Source organism: Monodon monoceros, unplaced genomic scaffold (genome assembly GCF_005190385.1).
Source record: "Monodon monoceros isolate NGI ecotype Baffin Bay Population unplaced genomic scaffold, NGI_Narwhal_1 Super_Scaffold_4, whole genome shotgun sequence".
Classification (NCBI taxonomy): domain Eukaryota; kingdom Metazoa; phylum Chordata; class Mammalia; order Artiodactyla; family Monodontidae; genus Monodon; species Monodon monoceros.
Window position 1 is genome coordinate 54,385,990 of NW_021703781.1, and position 24,170 is coordinate 54,410,159.

At 41.7% G+C, this 24,170-nt stretch overlaps 2 protein-coding genes and 1 pseudogene across 8 annotated transcripts in view; 1 reads left to right on the forward strand and 2 right to left on the reverse strand.

The window, feature by feature from the left end:
• LOC114908661 (cytochrome P450 2C23-like) overlaps window positions 1-8,711 on the reverse strand; it is a 33,779-nt gene extending 25,068 nt beyond the window's left edge. For all 3 annotated transcript variants that reach the window (XR_003796993.1, XR_003796994.1, XM_029245029.1), the window contains exons 1-2: window positions 8,256-8,711; window positions 5,957-6,119 (exon numbers count right to left, since the gene is read on the reverse strand). Coding sequence is in view for 1 of the 3 variants with exons in the window: in XM_029245029.1 (XP_029100862.1) it covers window positions 5,957-6,119; window positions 8,256-8,435 (343 nt within the window). In the remaining 2 variants the exon portion in view is untranslated. The remainder of the gene's footprint in view (window positions 1-5,956; window positions 6,120-8,255) is intronic.
• Window positions 545-3,001, forward strand: LOC114908663 (annotated as a pseudogene).
• A 3,197-nt stretch (window positions 8,712-11,908) lies between the features above and the next one.
• ERLIN1 (ER lipid raft associated 1) overlaps window positions 11,909-24,170 on the reverse strand; it is a 41,258-nt gene continuing 28,996 nt past the window's right edge. The window contains exons 10-15 of one of the 5 annotated variants that reach the window (XR_003796996.1): window positions 21,892-21,981; window positions 20,927-21,006; window positions 19,470-19,504; window positions 16,085-16,152; window positions 15,429-15,745; window positions 12,592-12,782 (exon numbers count right to left, since the gene is read on the reverse strand). Coding sequence is in view for 3 of the 5 variants with exons in the window: in XM_029245030.1 (XP_029100863.1) it covers window positions 12,533-12,782; window positions 19,470-19,504; window positions 20,927-21,006; window positions 21,892-21,981 (455 nt within the window). In the remaining 2 variants the exon portion in view is untranslated. Of the gene's footprint in view, window positions 12,783-15,125; window positions 15,746-16,084; window positions 16,153-18,295; window positions 19,505-20,926; window positions 21,007-21,891; window positions 21,982-24,170 lie in introns of those variants that run through there. The other 4 variants (XR_003796995.1, XM_029245030.1, XM_029245032.1 and 1 more) reach the window with 4 other exon arrangements.

Here is a 24,170-nt window from a genome sequence, read left to right on the forward strand (position 1 = left end):
TGGGTTTCTAAAGGGGAATTACTCCATCATTATGGATGTCTCTTTAGAGAAGTTTGGTTGTTAAGGGGCAAGAAACCAGGAACAGTAACCGAAGGGAGTTGTGAGGAGAGTGCTGTGGAATATTCACATGTTCCTGGGAATGATTCACTGGAGAGTGAGTTTATCAGTCACAGTCCAACCGGCAAAAGAGAAGCCTCTCTCAATATTTAAAACAGAGGAAAATTAATCCAGAGAATCGATTTTAAGGTGATGGAAACACTGAGAGGCCAAACCAGGGACAGCGGGACAACTGGTAATTATCAACAGCAGAAAACTGCTACCATCTCCCCATGGAAGGGACAAAGGAGCTCAGTGGCTGGGGTTACCTGGCCAGGAACCAAAGTGGCCCTGGAGTTATGGGGGGACATGCAGCTCTTGGAAGAGATGCTATCTGAGGCACAGAGAGAGGGGGCCCTCTGGCTCTCCTTCCACTCCCCAATCTCTTGCCAGTGCCTCTCTTTGGTTGATCCCAGTCAGAGCCAGCTGTTGAAAGAGTGTGAGAATTTCAGCTTGCAGTAACTGTAGCACTGGGAACCAGGGCCAGTAGGGAAGAGAGAGGAGTGGCTTTCAAGACAAGCGGAGAGAGATGGGTAATCAGGGATGGAGAAGGCATTACCAAAGAAGTAAAATCCTTGGGAAGGTGAGATGCTATAGGATCTAGGGCACATGTGAAAATTTTCCCTGTCAAGAAAGGGACACTTTTTCAATTGTAACAGGAGAAAAAAAAAAAAGGAGAATGTGGGTGCAGGGGCAGATAGAGCCATAGATAAAATGTTAAGAAACTGGAGAGTTCCTTCCTGATACTTCTGTTGTTACAATGAGTTATGATACAGTGGTTCTGAGAGAGGAAATGTATAATGAGGGTGTTAATAGGAGGAATGAGGAGTCTCTGAGAGTGGAAAAGGGAGCCAATCAGAGGAACGTGTTGTATTAAGAGTCTAATTGAGGTTTAAAGTATTAATTTAAAGGGAAGCCAGTGTAATTACTGAGAGAATTTCTCTAGCAGTGTTTATCTTCTGGACACATGCACAGAGAAGATGGTTGAATTCTTCCAGTGTTGGAGTATATGCCATGCAAATGTGATGGCAGGAGAGAGTGCCGATATATTTTCTAGGTTCTGATTACAATAAATGAGCTATGTGAAGGCTGCTTTGATTCACTGATGCTGTCAGTTAAAAGTTTAAGGTCAAGGCTCTTGACAATATCTATTTCAGAGGAAAATCTGACATCTTCTATTGCCCTATTCCAAAATTGAAATGCTTTTGGGAGTCCAAATCTGGGAATGTACACATATACGCACATGAATCTCACATACAGTAGTCAGTCTCTTCTTTTCTACACGGGGAGCTCAGCGTTGGTCCAGGGCTGTCTGTGACTCAATGCAGAAGACTCTCTAATCCTATCTTCCACTGCAGAACCACTTGGCTCCCACTTAAACTTCTGTTCTTCAAGTTTTCCCTTATCAGTGCAGAGGTGATACTTTCCTCTTCTACCTGCTTGTTGTGTGCAGATTGTGTTTTCCAGAGTGAACCACAACATCTCCCATCCCCCATTCTCTTCCGTAGTGTGACCACCACCACTTCCCCATCAAATATGGAAGCTTAATTCCTGTCCATTTGGATTTGGGTTGGCTTTTGGGAATTACTTGCAATGAATAGAATGGTTCTATGTTCTAAGATTTGGTCTGAAGAAGCTTTGCAGCTTGGACTGCTCACTCTCCAGATGCTCCCCCTCAGGATGCCCCCTCCTGGACTCCAGGCACCAGCGAGAAGCCCAAGCCACATGGGCGGGCCACTTGGAGATGCTCTGTTGACAGGCCCACCTGAGCTCAGCCTTTGGGTCATCCTTGCCCAGAAGCCAGGCTTGTAAATGAAGAAGCCTCCAGATGATTTCAGCCCTCAGCTATTTGAATCACCCTTAGCTGCTTTATTTGGGGAAAAAAAAAAAAAATTGGATGTCTGCAAAGGCCCCAGGCCTTGTGGATCAGAGAAAACCCCTTCCACTATGCCGTGTTCAAATTCCTGATCACAGAATCCATGAGCATTAAAAAAAAGTGGGGGCTGGGGGGTTGTTGTTTTACATCCCTGAGTCTGGGGTGGTTTGTTACACAACAAGAGATAGCTGTGATACTCTCCTATTTTTCTCACTTTGTTCAGAATCTATACCCATTATGTAAATATCTTTTTAAAAAATGTACTTCTTTCTCTTTACCACACCTGCATCCCTGCAGGCGTGGACTGTTCCAAGGAAGCAATGCCCTCTCCACTCCCATTGCACTGGGGCAAGTATGTGCATGGGTGAATAATTACATAGTTGGTTGTCTCTATTTATGTAAACTAGATTCCTCAGTAGGTCTCTACAGTTTATATGTCCATAGATATAGTACTTTCCAAAAATGGTACAGCATTGCACTCCTCCAGGTAAAGAATGAATGGCTGTTTATCCATGCCTTTAAGAGCACTAAGTTATTTTAATTTTTGCATTCTAGCGACTGAACAATGACATCTAAAACTGGTGTGTGGATTGAATGAATACGTTAAAGTAAGGGGGCCTCTCTGGCACTTGCCACCCCGTGTTGGTAGAAATCCCAGAGTTCCGCGCGTCGGAGGCTCTTCCGCCGCGGCTGCCATTGCAGAGCAGCAGCCATGGCTCTGCGCTACCCATGGCCTTGGGCCTCAACAAGGGCCACAAGGTGACCAAGGACGTGAGCAAGCCGAGGCACAGACGCCGCCGCTGGCGTCTCACCAAGCACACCAAGTTCGTGCAGGACGTGATCCGGGATGTGTGCTGCTTCACCCCTTATGAGCGGCGGGCCATGGAGCTGCTCAAGGTCTCCAAGGACAAGCGGGCCCTCAAGTTCGTCAAGAAAAGGGTGGGGACACACATCCATACCAAGAGTTAGAGAGAAGAGCTGAGCAATGCCCTGGCCGCCATGAGGAAGGCGGCAGCCAAGAAGGACTGAGCCCTTACCCTCTGTGCACAATAAAACTTTTTCAGAAAAAAAGAAAAAGATAAAGTAAGGGCTTGAGCTGTTGCAATCTGTCAATGAGATAAATGTTTAAAGATTAAGACACTAGACAAAATATTGAGTTGATAGTTAACAGAAAATGTTTCAACAACTTGATTAGACACAAATCCTCAGCACTGTATTATAGTGTTCAAAGATCACTAGATAAGAAAGCTATCTAGTATTTTAGCAGACATTTCATTTTCGAAGGTGTTATGGGTTTGTTTCCCCTCAAAATATGTTGATGCGCGGGCCCCCAGTATCTGTGAATATGACCTTATTTGGAAATGGGGTCTTTGCAGAGGTAATCAAGTTAAAATGAGATCATTAGGGTGGGCCCAATCCAATATGACTGTATGCTTCTAAAACGGGGAAATTTGGACACAGAGACATATACACAGAGAATGCCATGTGAACATGAATCAGAGATTGGGGTGATACATCTACAAGCCAAGGAACAACAAAGATTGCCAGCAAAGCACTGGAAGCTAGGAGAGAAACATGAAACAGATTCTCCCTCACAGCTCTCAGAAGGAACCAACCTCACTGACATCTTTTTTTTTTTTTTTTTTTCCTCACTGACATCTTGATCTCAGACTTCTGGACTCCAAAACTGTGAGACAATAAAGTTCTGTTGCCCTAAGGTTTGTACGCAGTTTTTGGTACTTTATTATGACAGCCCCAGGAAACTAATGCAGAAGGAAAACTAAAATATCAATGAATGGTTCTTTGTTATTTTCCAGGATAGTTTTAGGAAAGGAAGAGCTGAGTTATCTGTTCCCATTACAGGCAAGTAAGGAGCAGTAACAAGGATTTTATAGGAAGTTTGAAAACCAATTTTCTCAGAGTTGTGAAAACGGCAATTTTTTGAGCAATATTTTTTTCCCTCTTGAGCTCAATCCAACCCAGAAGCTTCCCGCTCCAATTAAAAGTTAATTTTAGGGGCTTCCCTGGTGGTGCAATGGTTAAGAATCCGCCTGCCAACACAGGGGACACGGGTTCGAGCCCTGGTCCGGGAAGATCCCACATGCCACGGAGCAACTAAGCCCATGTGCCCCAACTACTGAGGCTGCGCTCTAGAGCCCGTGAGCCACAACTACTGAGCCCATGTGCCACAACTACTGAAGCCCACGCGTCTAGAGCCCGTGTTCCCCAACAAGAGAAGCCACTGCAATGAGAAGCCCGCGCAGTGCAACGAAGAGTAGCCTCCGCACACCGCAACGAAAAGTAGCCTCCGCTCACCACAACTAGAGAAAACCCACGTGCAGCAACAAAGACCCAACGCAGCCAAAAGAAAAAAAAAACGTTGATTTTAAAGCTCACACACAGACAATGTAATCAACGTGTTTAGAAAAAAGGGAAGAAGTAGAGGAAAGGTTTGGTTGCTTCTTAGGTGGGCAAATGCATCCTGATCTTATGTAAGAGAGATCAAAAATTGCTTCTCTTTTATCACTTAGTACACTGCATAATATTTAATTAATTATTCATAAATATGCTTTGAAAAGAATTAGGTTTCTTTTTCTTTGGGGCTTGCAATTTTACAATTTGAAGTGGATTGGAGGAGACTTTCGGGTTGTCCTAGGTTTCTGTGTGTGTAATACTTCATACATATGAAGGAATATATGTAACATATGTCTAAGTTTTGAAACATAATAATAAAATAATTATCTGTGAGCCTGTTGTCCCACTGAAGAAGTTGAGCTTGACTAAGACCATTGTAGCTCCCTGTGTGTCACCGCTCTGATCCTACCACCCTCTCCCAGCTCCCTCACCACCGCCCCCCAACCCCCCATCCCCAAACCAGGCTGACATTGAAAACACAGTAATTTCTATACCTAGTCATCTGTTTATTGTTGCTGCCACTATGCCACTGCAGCCTTTGTATCCTGTGAAATGCTACCCCAAGCGTGGCTTCTCCAGCTCCCTAAACCCTAAGACCTCTAGGTAACAACTGTTTTTTTCAAAATGTTCCCAGATTGATTTTTATCACAACCATATTTGCAGATTTACCTTAAAGGGAACTTGGAGTCTGTTTTTGATGTTTATCTCAATAGAGTTATCAGAGCATCTGTTGAATAATAAAAGAACTTGTCTGGTCTTTGTCCCTGGTTCCTGGGAGAGAGCTTCTAAACCCTTGGATATGCCCACTTCTAACTCAGAAGTGTCTTTGTTATTCATGCTGAGTTTCTGGGATCACACTTGAGTTTATGATAATGAGGTGACTCATGGTGGATCCCTAGACAGTTTCAAGGTGGGGTTCCATGCCAGAAAGACCAACTCTGTATTTAGAGAATTGGAGCTTTCAGCCAAGTGATATCAGCCTGACCTCCTGACTTTCAAGGAATAGAAGGAGCTAGAGACTGAGTTCTATCACGTGGCCAATGAGTCAATCAATCGGGCCCAAGTAATGAAGTTCCAATTAAAAAATCTGGACACCAAGCTCTGGTGAGATTCCTGGTTGGTGAACACATCAATGCATCACATGGGTAATGCATTCTGCTTCCTTGGAAGAGAATACAGAAGCTCTGCATTTGGGCCCTCCCAAACCTTGCCCTATGTGTCTCTCCATTTGTACCTTTCATATAAATAAAACTGTAATTGTAAGTATGGCACCTTTATGAGTTCTGTGAGTCATTCCAGCAAATTACTGAACCTGAGGTGGTCACGGAAACCCTGAATTTTTAGCCAGTTGGTCAGAAGTGTGGGTAACCTGGAGACTCCTGAACTTGTGGCTGACATCAGAAGTGAGGGCAGTCTTCTTGGGAATGATGCCCTTAGCTCTGGGTAGTTAGTATCAGAATTGCAGTGCAGTATTGCAGCATCTAGTTTGTAGCTTGTTGCAGAACAGACACTCATTAGGTTAATCAGACTTTTTTGCTAAAGAGAATTAACTTTTATCTTGAAACATACCATATCCTTTCTGGGTATCGTCAATAATTGGAATATGTCCTCTGTAAAGGAATTCATCACCTTGATCAATTAGAGCTTCCTTCACCGCCTCATATCCATGTAAGACCACAGTGATCTGGGATCCAAGGTACAGAGTGTAAACGGGGCCATACTCTTTGGCCAGCTGGAAAGAGATGCAAATGGTTGTAAGAGCTATTGTGAAATCTCTCCATTGGAGGCTTCAGTGGAAATTAAGTAATGATTCACATGTAGCTTAGACTTTGCTCCATTAATTTCCTTTCAGGAATTTAACCTGGGGTACAGTCATGGATTCATTCTTTCCTTCATCTATACATGCAACAATTGAGCAAATATTTACTAAGCACCTATACTGTGTCAGACACTGTGCCAGGAACCCTCATGGAACTTAGAGTCTAGTGGAAGTAACAGGCAGCAAATAGCCGAACAAACTACATTTGCAATAGAAACTGAGCATAATTCTATGAAAGCGACAAAGAATGTACTCTGTTGGATGATAATGGGAAAACAATAAAATAGATGAGGAATCTATGAGGAGGTAACACTTAAGGTAAAACTAAAGATGAGAAGGAAGCAGCCAGGATAAGGGCCAGAAGGAGAGCTCACTAAACAGGTATTAAAAAGGATGAAATCTATATATTTATGATAGCATTGTGCCAAGGGGAAAAATAGAGTGCTACAACATCTGACAGCTAGAGGTGTTTTCAAATGTATTTTACAACCATGCAGTTAAATTCAAAGCAGCCATTTGAAATTACTTATATGAGGATGTACAATGGTGCAGAAACATGTTCAAGTTCTAAATTAAATTGGTGAAAAATAAAATTATGTTTAAAAATCCATTAGGGAATTCCCTGGCGGCCCAGTGGTTAGGACTACGTGCTTTCACTGTCAAGGACGCGGGTTCGAGTGCTGGTTGAGGAACTAAGATCCTCCTGCAAACTGCGTGGAGCGGCCAAAAATTTTTTTTAAAAATCCATTTGTTAAAAAATCCATTTGTATATTATAATCCTCCATTTTTTATTTATGATAATTATTTCTAAGAAGCAAAACTTGACACCATTTTTTTTTCTGCCTTTTTTTTTTTTTTAACTTAAATGGTAGAGAATTTTGCCATTTTGTACCTCTTTTCTCTGTCCCAGGAAAATGAAACTTACTTCCTTTGTTCCCTTTGAATGAGTGTGTCTCTATATTTCGGGGCACACAATGCCAGGTCCTCCTCTCCCAACCTCACCCTCAGCTGATGACTTTGCTCTCTATTTCACAGAGATAATAGAAATAACCAGAAGAGAATGTCCATATGCTTCTACCATAGCATCCACTTGTTTACCTGAATCTGTGCCCATGTACATAGTTTTCTGTTAATATAAATGACTCTCCATGCTCCTAAAAAAGGCCCAATTCTCCAACTTGTGCATTGGATTCTAGCCCTTTCCAGCTATGGCAACATGACTTTCCTCTTTACAGCAAAACTGAGCAACATCACCCTATTTTCCCCCTTCCCCAGCCCCTGGCAACCACCATTCTGCTCCCTACAAGTTTGACTCTTTTAGAGTCCACATTATGAGTGCATATAGTATTTGTCCTTCTGTGTCTGGCTTATATAACTTAGGATTAATATCCTCAAGGTTCAACCATGTTGTTGTAAATGGCAGGATTTCCTTCTTTTTTAAGGATAAATAATACTCCTCTGTGTGTGCGCATCATATTTTCTTTATTCATCCATCAGAAGACAGTAATTAGGGTTGTTCTGGAGAATATATGCTTGCACAATGAACTCACTGAGATAATACTTTTTCCCAAAGAATATTTCCAAAGGAGTGAATGTCAGTCAGCGTAGCAGAGCTGGGCTGTGTCAGAGCAAGATGGGGGGATCACTCTTTAGAAGGAGGATCATAAAGTATCCCACAGATTAGTATAAAATAGTAATAATAATATAAAAGGACAGTTATTACATTTGCTTGGCTTGTCTTTTGGTAAGTGTTACACGCAGAGGGGACTGGAAGCCTTTCAGTCAAAGTATGCTCTGACTTCAGAATTTTCCCATTCACTAGAATTCAACCTATATCTCAGGTCAGGTCAACACACCTCACTACCTGCTCTAAAGTGATCCAATCCAGAAAAAAAAAAAAAAGGTATCTGTCTTGTAATACAGAAACAGACACCCCGAAGTGTCTTAGTGGTGAGTAAAACTAAGAACGCTTGAAGATGACATGAAGATAACCTGAAGATGACCCCCCCCCCTTACCTGGAGATGACCAGCCTCTAATGAAACCCTTACCTTGGAGAGAGATGCAGGGACATCCTTAAGGTTTAGTTGCATCAGATTCCCAATGATGGGAAGGGGAGTTGGGCCAGGGGGAAGCCTTCCCCCTTTGTGACTTTTCTTCCACACAAAAAGCAAAACCAGGCAAGTGACACAAATCACAAGAGGAAGAGTAGTGATTTCCAGCAGTGCCATCTCAGCTACTCGATGTTGGTAACTGTCTGGATTGCTTGTTAGCTAAGTCTTGTACACACCCGGGGTATGACCTGCCAGCCAAAGGCTGGTCTGAGTTCTTGGACTTGGAAAAAAACAACCTGGAATTGGTTTTGGCCGTATTTACCTTCCTGAAGCTTGAGATTAGGGAGGATTCATATCTTTCCTACCTCTTGTTCACAAAATCTGCAACTTTTGATTTTTTAAGCCTCTCCATTACATGTACTATTTCCTTTTAGCACTAATGATTCATTAACTATAAAGCTGGGGGATTAAAAGGTACAAACTATTAGGTATAAAATACACTACAAGGATATATTGTATAACATGGGGAATATAGCCAATATTTTACAATAACTATAAAGAGTATAACTTTTAAAAAATTTTTCTAAAGATTTTTTTTGGGGGATGTGGACCAGTTCTAAAGTCTTTATTGAATTTGTTACAGTATTGCTTCTGTTTTATGTTTTGGTTTTTTGGCCACAAGGCATGTGGGATCTTAGCTCCCTGACCAGGGATCAAACCCGCACCCCCTGCAGTGGAAGGCGAAGTCCTAACCACTGGACCACCAGGGAAGTCCCTAACCTTTAAAATTTGTGAATCACTATATTGTACACCTGTAACTTAAATAATATTGTACAGCAGCTATACTTCAATAAATAATTTTTTTTTTTTTTTTTTTTTGCGGTACGCGGGCCTCTCACTGCTGTGGCCTCTCCCGTTGCGGAGCACAGGCTCCGGACGCGCAGGCTCAGCGGCCATGGCTCACGGGCCCAGCCACTCCGTGGCACGTGGGATCTTCCCGGACCGGGGCACGAACCCGTGTCACCTGCATAGGCAGGCGGACTCTCAACCACTGCGCCACCAGGGAAGCCCAATAAATAATTTTTCTAAAGCTAACAAAAAGGGCTTCCGAAGTGGCTCAGCGATTAAGAATCCGCCTGCCAATGCAATGGGCACGGGTTCAACCCCTGGTCTGGGAAGATCCCACATGCCGTGGAGCAACTGAGCCTGTGAGCCACAACTACTGAAGCCCGCGCACCTAGAGCGTGTGCTCTGCAACAAGAGAAGCCACCGCAATGAGAAGCCCGCGCACCGCAACGAAGAGTAGCCCCCCACCTCCCCACCGCAGCTAGAGAAAGCCCGCGTGTAGCAATGAAGAACCAATGCAGCAAAACAATAAATTAAAAAGCTAACCAAAAAAATTTTTAATTGCAATCTACAATGATTGATTTTTAAGTGTTAAACTAACCTTATATTCCTAGGATGAACACCTCTTCTTTCTCATGATGTAATAAAACTTTTCTATTTTGCTGGATTTTATTTGCCATTACTTTGTTAGGGATTTTTGTACCTATGTACATGAGGAATATTGGTTTGCAATTTTGTTCTCTGTAATGTGTTTGGTTTTAATATCAGCTTTATGACAGCCAGATAAAATAAGTAGGCAAGTGCTCCATTTTTTTTCTTTTTAATAAAAGTTTTTAAATTTTTAATTAAAAGATTAGTATTATTTTTCCTGAAAAGTTTGATAAAATGCCACAGTGAAACAATCTGATGTCTTCCTTGTGGGAAAATTTTTGTTATTAATTTACCTAATTAAAAAAAGTTCTAGAAATAAGATAATGGTGATGATTGCACAAAATTGTGATCGTACTTAATATTACTGACCTGTACACTTAAAAATGGCTAAAATGGTAAATTTTATGTATATTTTACCACAATAAAGGAAAAAACCCCGATTACTTAGTTGGTATTTGAAAACGTTATCTCACTTGTATTTGCATTTAAGGTAATTAATGCTTTTATTTATTCTTTGAGATAAATCTTACTATTAATAGTAATGTCCCAGAATCTAGACATTATCTTATGGGGAATTTGTTAAAATAAATATTTTTCAAAATCTAAAAAAGTCTACTGCTGTTTCCTACTAATTACAGAAAACATTAAAAAAATCTATTTAGCACTAAAATTCTTGTTTCAACTTTACTATTTTTCACTAATTTCAGAGCCATCTATTTCTCTGTATTTTCCCACAGCAGACTATTTGCTTCCATTAACCAACCTTACTGGCCTGCATTCATATATCCTTTAGCTGTGGGGCCACTAGGCTGGGATGCAGCCATAGCCGATGATGGGTTTGTGCATGAAGAACCCAGGCATAGGTAGCTTAGGGACTTCACATATTAATACATTGCTGTATTCCTTCCGGCACTTTCTGTGAAACCAGTGTCCACTGATGCTTACGCTCAGTTGTTTGCAAGAATTGTTTGCAGACATTCCACAATGAGGTAAATTATTGACTTTGAAATGTTTGAAAAGTTAGAACTTTAATGTTTTGGACATTGAAAGCAAGTGAATAAACAGAGTGGACTGGTAAACATGTTGGAAAAGGGAAGTTTTAAAATTACCTAATCAATTTCCCTGCTTAAAAATCTTGAAAGCATTTTTTTTAATTCTTGGTTTTTAATGGACTTTTCCTTTTATTACTAAGGCTTTATATTTCTAGAGCAGTTTCCGGTTCACAGCAAAATTGAGCAGAAGATACAGAGCTCCCATATACTCCCTGCCTCTCACCATGAAAGTCCTGAACCAGAGTGGTATATTTGCATGTGTACGTCCAGTTGTTCCATTTGTTGAAAAGACTATCTTTTCTCCATACTGCCTTTGTTCCTTTGTCAAAGATCGGTTGACTATATTTATGTGGGTCTATTTCTAGAGACTCTTTTCTGTCCCACTGATCTACTTGTCTCTTCTTTTGCCAATACCACACTGTCTTGATCACTGTAGTTTTACAGTAAGTCTTGAAGTTAGGTCATGGCCTCAACTTCATTCTTCACTATTACACTAGCTATTCTGAGTGTTTTACCTCTCCATATATACTTTAGAATCAGTATGTCAGTATTCATAAAATAACTTGTTGGGATTTGATTTGGGATTGCATTGAATCTATAGATCAAGTTAGGAAGAAGTAACACCCTGACAATACTGAGTGTTCCTATACATGAACGTGGACTATCTCTCCATCTATTTAGTTCTTCGTTGATTTCTTTCATCAAAGTTTTATAGTTTTCCTCATATAGATCCTGTAGATACATATTTTGTTAGATTTATACCTATTTCGTAGTTTGGGGTGCTAATATAAATGGTATTGTGCTTTAAATTTTTAATTCTGAAATGTTTTGCTTGAAAGACTTCTAACCTTTGGAAAAATCACTGGTATGTAACAAGACTCAGAAGGCCCACCATGATCCTCTCCCCTCTTGACACCTACCTCACCAGTCTCATTTTTTGGTGCTCCTATTCTCACTAATAATGTTACACCTGTACTAAACTTTGGTCCATTCCTGGAAGGTTCTTGAACTGAGGTCTTCACGTTATAAGGCTTCACATGTGAGCTTTCATTTTTTAAAGTAACAGCTTTATTGAGATATAATTCACATACAATTCACCCTTTTAAAGTATACAGTTCACTTTGTGTGGACATGTTTTAATTCTTCTGGGTAGATACCTAGAAGCAGAATTGCTGGGTCTTACGGTAACTCTTCGCTTAACATTTTGAGGAACTGTCAAAACATATTCCAAAGTAGCTGTACCATTTTACATTCTTACTAGCAGTGTATGAGGATTCCCATTTCTCCCCATCCTTGCAAACAATTGTTATTGTCTGTCTTTTTTGTTACTGCCATTCCAGTGGGTATAAAGTCCTATCTCATCGTGGTTTTGATTGGCATTTCCCTAATGACTAATGATGTTAAACATCTTTCATGTTCTTATTGGCCATTTATATATCTTCTCTGAAGAAATGTCTGAGATCCTTTGCTCATTAAAAAAAAATTTTGTAAAATTTTTGTTATTCCCTGATCTTTAACTGGCTAGCATACCTTCTCGTTCTTTATCTCCCCCTTCTCTTTTTTTACACTACCAGTAGTACATTCTTTCCATTTGTATAGCCTCATCATGGTTGGAATTTTTTGATTAAGGTCTACCTTCCCATGAGACTGTTGATTCTAAGAGAACAAAGACTATGTCTTATTCACTATTGTTTTGTTCATTGTTGGTCCAACACTTAACACATTTTAGGTTTCCTGGCACATACCAGGCACTTGAACACTTGAATTGTATTCAATTTGATGCTCACATTGTTTCTCCTGTTGTGTCAGGAGGGCTGCTGTCTCCACTGAGGTTTTAGGGGCCACCTCCTCTCTGACCATTTGTGCTCCTCTCTTCCATTGGTTGAGGGTTGTCCCTCGGGATATTAATTCTTGTGCATATCTGAGTTGAATACATCTGCAGAATGACTGCAGCTTCCATAGTATGGGAGGAACCCTGCAGTGAAAAACAACATGTTAATTGCCTGCATGACACTGTTGAGGCATGGGGACCCAGTGAATTGCATTTTAAAATACAATAGCATCTGGTGCTCCCATTGCCTGGAACACATTCCACCATTACCATCATTCTCTTCAGTTGCCTGGCTGCCTCCTGTATATCCTTAAAAACGTAGCTCAGATCTGACACTGCCTCCTAGAAACCACCAGGCTGTGTTGACCCCCACCAGTACTCCTTGCATCCAGTGTTCTGCCTGCTGTGGTACTTACCACACTATCATACTTGCCTATTTGCTGTACCATCCAAACCGCACCCCCTTCCACCACAAGGCTAAAAGTCTTTTTTCTTGCCTCAGCAACTAGCACATACTAGATACCCAGTAAATATTTATAGAAAGAAAAGGAAAGATTTAAAAATACTTCAAGATAAAAAATTGAAATAGCTGGCGTCTTAATCTGCTCAGGCTGCTATAACAAAATACCATATACTGGGTGGCTTAAACATTCATTTCTCAGTTTTGGATACTGGGAAGTCCAAGACCAAAGTGGTAGCAGATTTGGTGTCTGGTGAGAGCTCTCCTCCTGGTTTGCGGATGGCCTTCTTCTTGTTGTGTCCTCATGTGGCCCAGCGAGACATCTCTTCTTATAAGACATCTCTTCTTATAAGTAGACATCTCATCTACTTCTATTTATGAAGGCTCCACCTTAACAACCTAATTATTGGGTTGGCCAAAAAGTTCCTTCTGTTTTAAAGTAAAAATAAAAGACACATTTTTCATTTTCACCAAGAACTTTATTGAACAACGTATCCACCATTTTGTTCCACTACCTTCTGCCATTTTTCAGGCAACTTCATAATTCCATCTTCCCAAAATTTTTTATCTTTTTGAGCAAAGAACTATTCCAGATGCCTTTTACATTCTTCCAGGGAATTGAAATTTTTTCCATTAAGAGAATTTTGTAAAGACCGAAATAAATGGCAATCTGAAGGTGCAATGTCTGGTGAATACAGCGGATGAATCAGAACTTCCCAGCCAAGCTGAAACAGTTTTTGCCTGGTCATCAAAGAAACATGCGGTTTTGTGTTATCCTTATGGAAGACTATGTGTTTTCTGTTGACTAACTCCAGACGCTTTTCGTGGAGTGCTGCTTTCAGTTGGTCTAATTGGGAGCAGTACTTGTTGGAATTGTTTGATTTTCCAGAAGGAGCTCATAGTTAGAGGACTCCCTTCCAACCCCACCATATACACAACATCACCTTCTTTGGATGAAGACCAGCCTTTGGGGTGCTTGGTGGTGGTTCATTTCGTTTGCCCCACGATCTCTTCCTTTCCACATTATTGTACAGTATCCACTTTTCATCACCCATCACAATTTATTTTAAAAATGGAACGTTTTCGGTGCGCCACAACTACTGAGCCTGTGCTCTAGAGCCCGCGAGCCACAACTACTGAAGCCCTGAACCTAGAGCCCATGCTCCACAAGAGAAGGCACTGCAATGAAGAGTAGCCCCCGCTCACCACAACTAGAGAAAAAGCCCGCACACAGCAACGAAGACCCAACGCAGCCAAAAAAAAAAAAAAAAAAAACAGAGCATTTTCATTATGTTTCAGTAGAGCATGGCATGCGGAAATACGGTCAAGGCGGCTTTTTTCGCCTAACCTATGTGGAACCCAAACATCAAAGCGATTAACATAACCAAGCTGGTGCAAATGATTTTCAACACGGTGGTATAATGTTGTTTGTTCTCAATTAGTGTCTGGATTTGATCGCTATCAACTTCAACTGGTCTGCCTGACCGTGGAGCATCGTCCAGCAAGATATCTCCAACACAAAACTTTGCAAACCACTTTTGACACGTTCAATCAGTCACAGCACCTTCTCCATACACTGCACAAATCTTCTTTTGAGTTTCAGTTGCGTTTTTACCTTTCTTGAAATAATAAAGCATAATATTCCGAAAATGTTTTTCTTCCATCTTCAATATTAAAATGGCTACACAAAAATTCACCAATTTTCATAAGCTTTTCTTCAACGCACGCTGATATGACAGCTGTCACAATACAATCTAACAAAATTGTTTCGAATGAATTTAAAGACAACTAAGCGGGGGTTTCCCTGGTGGCGCAGTGGTTGAGAGTCCGCCTGCCGACGACGCAGGGGACATGGGTTCGTACCCCGGTCCAGGAGGATCCCACATGCCGCGAAGCAGCTGGGCCCGTGAGCCATGGCCGCTGAACCTGCGCGTCCGGAGCCTGTGCTCCGCAGCGGGAGAGGCCACAACAGTGAGAGGCCCACGTGTTACAAAAAAAAAAAAAAAAAAAGACAACTGAGTGCTACTAGAGCCATCTTATGGAAAAAAGCAAATGAACCTTTTGGCTAACCCAATATCTGTCAAAGGCCCCACCTCCAAATACCATCACATGGAGCATCAGGGCTTCAGCATGACTTTTAGGGGAACACATTCAGCCTGTAGCAGATGCAAGGTAGAAAAATGGATAGAAAGAGGTAATAGGAGAAAAACATGAAAGGCACTAATTCCAAAGAAACGTGGTAAGGAAAACAAGTAAAATGTCATTCCGAGTTATATAATAATGGACACTTGGGGGAGTGAGCAATGAGTAAATTAGTTTAAAATGCTTACACAAAGACAAGAGACCAGAGGATAGCCGAGAAGCTGGCCCAGCTTGTTGAGATGTTCCTGGAGGGCTGCGGTTGAGATTTAACATCCAGCTAGCTTAGGTCACTGCTGCTGAAGACATAATTCAATGTGTGTTTTCTGATGCACTTGTATGTATCAGGCACTGTGCTCTCTGTCCATCACAGGAACTTACAGGCTACTCAGAGACAAACATATATCGACTCCAATAGGCTGGGTGAACTAATGCACCCCAACAAACACCACGTGCAAATCACTATTCCAGGTGCATAAACAGATCTTGCTGAACCCACTGAAGAGCTCTGTAAGAATATGTAAACAAGTTCAGAGATATTAGGTAATTTCCCATGGTTACACACTAAGCCCTGACGTGGACACTCTAGCCTAACTTCTATGTCCTTTTTTCCCCACTACTCACTTACCTGCCTTTCACATTCATCCTTTTGTTCTTTCACACAACGTAACTGACCAACTCATATGGGCCAGGCACTGTGCAAGGCATGAGCAACAGATACCATCCCAGGGAAGAGCATGGTCACAGTCCCTGCCCCCCAGGGAGCTAAACATTTGTGAGAACAGACATTAAGCAGGTAATGTGAGGCGTGTGGAGTGTTACAAACAGGGAAACGTGGGGTGCTGACCTGAGCAAGCAGTTCCGGAAGACCTCTCTGAAGAAGTGAAGACTCTTTAGGAGTTAGCAAAGTTGGAGCTATAAGGGAGAAAAAGTAGGCCAGGTGGATGGAATAATACATGCAAAGGGACAGAGAGAAAGAGAGAAGGTACATTCAAGGACTTGGGCTGGAGAGGTCAGTGTGTATACACTTGGGACTTAATCCTAAAGCAATCAGAAGCCACAACGTCTAATTCACAGAATTCCTTCCCCACAGCAAGAGGCAGAAATCACTTAATTCTAAATCACTTCATTTTAAGATGTACCAAAAGCCTACAGGATAATTAGTTTGAATGAAATTTCCTTGGTTTGTAGCCACAGAGGTAGGATACTACGGGGCTGGATCCCACAGGAACCCGAGTAAAAGGGCTGCTTTCCCCAGAACTCCCAATTATCAAGCCCTGATGCCCCAACAGCACTGTGAAATTGTCCCCAGGAGGGAATGTTGAGAGCTTGAGCAGAGCAGGTCCAACCTTGGCTCCTGGGTTAACATCTGAATTAGTGAGGTTAATGATATCATACCATTGCCAGTTATAATTTATACAGTTTGTCTTTTCTCCACCTCAGGATAATGTCCCCTCCCCTCCTCAGCGTAAGTATTTCAGCTCTCAGGCAGTCTCCGAGGGGCACGATGCTCCATCCTCCCTCTTCCCTCCTCTGCTGCTGGCTGCATCCCACAAGGAATCAAAACACCCCTTGTTAAATTCCGTGAGTCAGGAAAGAATGGAAATCCTGCTTTCAAAATTCTTACACGAGGCTTCTGGGAAAAGTGTAAGGAGAGCGTCTATAGTTAAGTTAAACTAGTAAATAAACTGGCTCCGAGCTGAAATGGGCAGGACAGCCTGAGGAGCAGGTTAAGCAACAGAGAAAGGAGACATATGGGAAAAACACAAATCACTGATAGTAAAATAATTTTATTTAGTTTCTTTTTTAAAAAAGGTAGCATTTCACATATAAATTTAGACTTCAAGGTTACCAAAAGGAACATCCCTGAAGGTGGGGCGGGGGGGGGGGCAGGCTTTGAGCCCCAGTGAGCACAGGGAAGCACATTCCACGGAGAGTTTAAGCAGAAGTCCTTTCTTGAGAACTTCACAGTGCTACTTCCCTGTTCCTCAACTCTGCCACCAGAGACTGTGGTTTGTAAGAAAACCCATATTCATCACTTTGGGGCAACAGTTTTTAGCTCATGGGAATAGGAAACATCTCTAGGAATGAAAGCACAAGGGTCAATGATCCAGGGCTTCCCTGGTGGCGCAGTGGCTGAGAGTCCGCCTGCCGATGCAGGCGACACGGGTTCGTGCCCCGGTCTGGGAAGATCCCACATGCCGCGGAGCGGCTGGGCCCGTGGGCCATGGCCGCTGAGCCTGCGCTCCGCAACGGGAGAGGCCACAGCAGTGAGAGGCCCGCGTACCACCAAAAAAAAAAAAAAAAAAAAAGGTCAATGATCCAGATTTCCCACAACAATCATTATTTATATGCAGCAACAATATATGACAGGTAGAGAGTTTATTATATAGTTCCAAAAATCTTTTAAAAAGGGCTAGAGAACACAAAATTCATTCATAAAGAGAATGTATATAATTAAATGAGCAAAAACAAAAAAATTATTCTTTCCATATTACAAATGCCTTTATAGGATAAGGCCCTGGGAAAAGACCTCAAATCTGGGACTCCTTTCCCGTATTAAGTGTCTGGCACAACCCAGAAGCTGTCATGAGACTGACAGTTAGCTTAAAGGTTTCTGGAAGTGGTCCCATGACTTTTCTGTCTGGCTTGAACACAGTGTACACAAATGGTGTCTTAAACTGCGTAAACTCAGGCCTAACTACAGGGCACACAGATTCAAGAAAGTTAATCTTAAGATTAAAAAAACGTCCAGATGAAACAGATCTCCCATAGCCACAGGCTAACTCTGTCATCCTCTCATGTAAGTTTAAATCCACTGGCTGCCTAGGAAGTCAGTGGAATAATCCTGATCTCCTAGTTGAGGTGAAAGCTGCAGAACAACTTAGATTTCAGCATCTCAGGGCCAGGAGGGAAGGAGGCAAAGATGACCAAGGGTGCTCTCTAGGTTACTCCTTGATCCACCCGGTGGGCTCCTGATGAGTGTTGAGAAGGAGAACCCGTGGGCCAGTAACCATGGCAGCCCCAGGATCTGACCTTCAGGCAGAGGTACCGGGGCAAATGAATGTACCCCAAATCCAGTTTTAAAAATAAAAACTTCCTGCAGTTATGATACAACACTGTGCAGTGAACAGCTAGGAACTGGAATGCTGCTTCTATTTCTGGTTAAAGTCCTGTTCCACTCTTGGCCAGAGCTGAGAGGTGACACAGGAGCAGTTGTCTGAGCCTAAAAACCAGGCACCTTAGTCACACATGGCCTGGGCAGTGACAGAGACAGTCATCACCCCATGGAGGGGTATGTATGGCCCTCAGAGCTTTGGTTCAAAGCAAAGGTTTCATCTCACCCAAAACTTCAAACTAAGCTCTATCTCTGAGCCTACTAATGATTAGGAATCTCTATGAAGAATCTCTGATTGGGTGGCAAGGTGCATGTCCCAGCAGGCCACCATCTTGACTCTAGGAAAACAAAAAGGTGCAAATCGTATCAAGTAAATAGTTGCTCAAGTGGAAGATCATTTCCTGGGGAACTTCAGCGGACTAGATGCTACTCACATGGATGAATGCTGGGACTAGACCCAAAAGAGAAAGCCTGGGTCCTGGCATAATCAGTCTTCTTTACACTTACCACATCCTGGCCGCCTTTTCTCTGACCTCCTATCTCTTGAATGACTGAGCACACATTTCCCCGGGGACCAGTGTAAACATTATCCAATAGATCTCAGCTTAGAAAAACACAGCTTGTTAAATATTTAGTGTTTAACATTCCAGTGCAGGCAGTATGTTAGCATCAGACTTTCCCTCATTCATGAGTACCAGTTTAGAAAGGAACATACACAGGATATTTGATAAAACTGCACCTGAAAAGACCATCTGGGTGCCAGACAGCTGGCTCTATCCTGCAATCAGCTGATAAACCAGGACCACCACAGGAAAGGCAGAACAGACGGAGCATGAGTTCTCTGTAAATCTGAAGTCGTATAACCATCGTTCCCACTTAACCCCTTGGGCCATATCTTGATATGGGAGAACATTTCCACCTGTTGCATCAACCTGTGCTCTCCTTGTTTTGGATGGGGCTCTCTCCGGAGGGCTCAAGAGCCTCCTTAGAGGGGAGAGAGCTTTTTCTTCCAGTCCTAACCTCTGAATATTTCAAAGCACAAGAGGAGTCCACGAACATGCTAGGGATGTTGCTGCCAAAGTAGATCTTACTGTTAGAAGCAATGGCCTGGTACCTTTTGAGCTCCAGATATTCCGGGGTCAATTTGTGCTGTGAGAGGCAAACAAGAGCAAAGGCATCAGAACACCTTGGTGCAATAGTCACTGCTCTCTTTCCTTACACAGATTTTCCCTATTGTTCTCCTGAATATCATTCCTCAACTGTGAATTGCTACCAATGGCCCTCTCTCACTTTGAAGTGTGGCTATCACATTGACAGCATTTTTCAGAATGGCATAAAACTACTGCCCCTTTCAGCATAAGGCTCACATCAATGACAAAGTCTTGACACTTGTGCCTGGCCAGCTTTTCCCATGACAGATTTGGATCACTGGTTTGGAAACTGAAATTTCTCATCTTGCCTTCATCTTGACCAAATTCCGTTCTGTTTCTATAGAGCTGTGTCCTCCAATATGTTAAGTTTATTTCTAAATTTACACTGGATTTCAAAGTACTGACAACTCTTGTTCTGACAAGCTACCGTATCTTCAGACTTCTGAATATAGATTATGTTGTTCCTTCCTAAATGGAAAAAGTTTAAGCCCTGTCTATACCTTAAATCTTGACTCTAACCTTTCAGACTGCATCATATACCTTAGCAACCTCCTTCTCAACTTTTCCTCTGTTCCACTCTACTGTACAATTAATAACCTTATAAACCTTGGTCATATCCTTCCCTATATCCTTCCCTTCTCAGACTACAAGGGGTTCTAGCTGACTTTTAATTAAATAATTCCTACTAACTAGGTCTGTACTCTCTAGACCTAAACTTACCCCAGTCCCTATACAAAAATTGTTCACCCACACCCAACTTCCTTTCTCAAATTACCACATATGAAATTCCTCATGACTAGAGTATTTTTTGAATCCAACGAACAAGGGGTACTCAACTGGGGGCATTCGGAAACGTGTGTGTGTGGTGGGGGGTGTGGATTGTTAAAATAATTGGTGAGCAGTACTGACAGTTTAGCAGCCAAGGGCCAGAATGCATGAGATAGGCTTCAATAATGAAAAAGTATCTCACCCCAAGATGCTAAGAATGTCTGATGAGAAACTCTGCTCTAAACAAGCCTGGCATCTACCCCAAAGGTCTACCTGATCTGGGAAGCAATTTGAAATGAACTTTACTCCTCTCCTGTCACTCCTGTCATTTCAGGAGAAGACCTTTAACTTTCCTGATTATTGAGCCCTTATACAGCAGGACAAATGGATGAATTTATGGCATTTGACCTGGGTTTATATATCTGCTTGCCTTTGTCCTAGCTCCCCACTTTTATAAAGAACTATACAAAGTTCTCTACCCATAGAATGTGCAACATATGTCTTTCCAAGTGACTGGCCAATTCTAGAGGGTGTGATGGTAACTACCCTTCCTTGATGCTGGATAAAATCGCCTCCATCGTGTTAGAACCCCCACAGGCGAAAGCAAAAACTGAACTATATTACTAGGAGAGTGACACAGAGAGCCGGTCACCTTGTTTGAAGCGGCATATTTGTGTGCGGCGTAATGCTCAGCATCCGCTTTCGCCTTCTCTCGGGCCAGGAACGCAGCATCTAGTGAGCAGAGCAGGCAGGGTGTTTAAAACGGAGCACAGTTGCAATCCATGTCCTCAGCTGGGTAAGGGCTCAGACTCTACCTTAAGTAGAAGCCCCTTTATCCACTGCTTGATATTCCAATCATTCACTTTACTTTAAAGGCATAAAACAACATTTGCAGTTTTCAAATCCCAGTCCCCAGACAACTCCTCAAAGGGGAATACTCTTGTCAATATCAAGTTTAACTCTCAGCCCGTCTGAACCCACTTCATTTTCCACCTTAAGTTGCACCTTCTTTCCTCATCACCTAAAGCCTCACACCCCACCCAGGCTCTAGGCTTTCAGTATTAACAATTAAGTCCAGACATGAGAGCTCTGCTCTATTTGTTTGCACTGTCTCCATCCCCTTCAAATCTGATTCAGAATCAGTTAATGTAGAATGATAGGTAGCATCATCATATAAGCAAAAGAGGTTGAATATTTGGTCTTCAAGACAGTGAGCTAAGAACATCGACATCCCGCTATGTGTAATCAAGAGTTTGGGAGCCTCTACGACAATCAGGGCTTCTTTTTTCCCCAGCTAATTGTTTGGTTATTTTTTTGGTTGACAGGTAGAAAAGAAACTGGTGGTGGTGGGGTTTCTTATCTTGTATATTCTTTAAAACTGATTACTTTGCCTGAGAACAAATAAGCCCCAACTTAAGGATGGAAAATGAAAGGCTGGGTTTCCCATAGTCACAAACCAAACAAAAGAGCTAGATACACAATGGCAATTTTAAAAAAAAATTTGTCTAGAATATCAGGCCAGCTACTTCCTCCAGACCACCCACCATAACCCAGACCCAGTCCCTGAGACAGAGAAGCAGTTCAGGATGGTCAGAGCCTCTTTTCTCCCTGAGGTACCTTCAATTTCAGAAATGCGCTTTTCAGTTTCTTTCTCCATCACCTTCTGCTGAAACCGAATTTTTGCCACTTGTGCAATCTTCTCTGCTTCTATAATTATACACAAAACAAGGTCTTCAAAACACTTCTCTAGTTCCAGAGGTACTTAGAAACATGAGCACATAGTCCAACAATTATATAAGGTTTTATGGGCTCATTGTTTCATTGTTTTATCTATTCAGACTATAAACAACTCAACAGAAAAAAGGGAATTTATTTCCTACTTCACTGTTCTATTTTGACAGTGCTTGTTTTGTAGGAAGGAAGAGTACAAAAGGTGACAGTTCCAGTCCTTCATGGGATTAAATGGCAATGGTCCACAAGCTAATGGGGAAAAAAAGATACTTCATGAACGTTCTCAGAACAAAAACAGAGCAACACAAATGTATGGCAACATAGGACAATTATATAATGTGGCAGGAGAAAGAAAGAATATGGAAGATAAAACAAGGAAGACCTTCTGGAAGAAATCTTAAAGAAAATAATAGACATGACCTATAAGGACCTGGCAGAAAGTGTAAACAAAAACAAGATATACGAATTAGCATAGCAAGTCGCAGTTGAAGAGGTGATAAAGAGCCAGCTGATAAAAGAAGACAACAAAAAAATTAGAGAGAGGGCTGGAAGGCCCCTGTTTTGAGTGACAGGCTAAGGAATTTAACTTTAATATATACTCAGGATCAACTGTTATGTAACCATCAGGGAAATGATGTGATGAAGGGTTACCAGAGGAGGAGTATTCTGACTACTGTAGAAGATAAAAGAGAAAGCAGGGTAACTCACCTGAGAATGTGAAAACAAGTGTTGGGAGTGAACAAGGTAGCTGCAGCAGGCAATTACAGGCAGGGAAAACAAAACATCCTTAGGAAATCTCTGGCTTAACCAAAGGATTCAGGACCAGGGAAGAAAGACTCTAATTATATTTTCAATACAATCACTGCAATTCTTGAAGAACATTCTCAATTCTCCTTTTCAGCCAAAGAAGTTGAATTTTAACATATCTTCTCCTTGGCCTCTGGAGGAAATGTATAATGGAAAGAACATTTCCAGGTGGTTTCTTCTTTCCATAAAGCAGGATCCTTTACCAGCTACTCCAGGGCATACTTCCCTATCTCCCCATCAGCATAAAATCAATCTATCACCATACCGTCCTAAAAATAGGCGGTGTTCAGCTGGGCTAAAAATTTAGCTATAAGCAGAAACCCAAGATAAAATTTGAATAGAAAGTCAGGAATCTGGAGCCTGCAGCTAGAACCCAGAGAATGGTGTATCAACATGGGGAACTGATGCAGTAATCCCATTTCACAATGTTCTCTGTTGTGTGGGCATAAACCAATAAAGAGCATGACCAAACCTCTAGTTCTAGAAAAATGGTGGAGTAGGCTAATGAGAAACCCTTCCAACACCTTAAAATGCTAGATAAAATATAACGAAATTGTTTTCTAATGTATAATTGAGATCATAAGAAAGAATGAGAGATCCTCAAGAGAGACAAGTGAAGAGAGAGCTGAGAGCTTGTATGGTGGCAGCCCTGGGAGTGGTTATTAGACTAGTAAAAGAAAGGTCCTTGGGCTATTGCCCAGCAGGGCCAGGAGATGAAGCCTTGAGATGTTAAAACTGAAACTCCCCTATAAAACCCGAGGACCTGCTAAAGGGCTGCAACTCTACCCACCAGCCCAGTGGCATATCATAGTGAAACTAGAGAATACGCAAAGATAGAGAAAATTCTTTTTTTTTTTTAACAGAGAAAATTCTTAAAAGTAAAAAGAGTAGGAGAAGCCAAACAAAAACAAAATACTACTGCCAAAGTGACAAAGAAAAGTAACTTTAGTTGGGCTTAGAACTGTAGGCTAAATTACCATTCAAGAATGAAATAAAAGTATCTCAGACTAAGGAAGACTGAATAAATTTTCCAGTCCTTAGCCTTTACTGAAAAAAAGCTAGCAGAAAAAAAGAATGAATTGTCAGAAGCAATGGAGAGGAAAAAATTACACAACATATTTAAATCAAAGTAAAATATTTACTGTAGGAATCAATGATGATAATAATCAATGGGGGGATAAAAACAACATGAAACTAAAATACTAGGCAACAATAATATGTAAAACTGGAGGACAGTGATAAGAGTTGAAGCATCCTAAGATACTGTTCAAGAAGAGGATGGAAAGAATGATTAGACTCTGTCAAGTCAGGTATGCTTGTTAACATTTTACAGGCAACAACTAGTTACCAATTCTAGA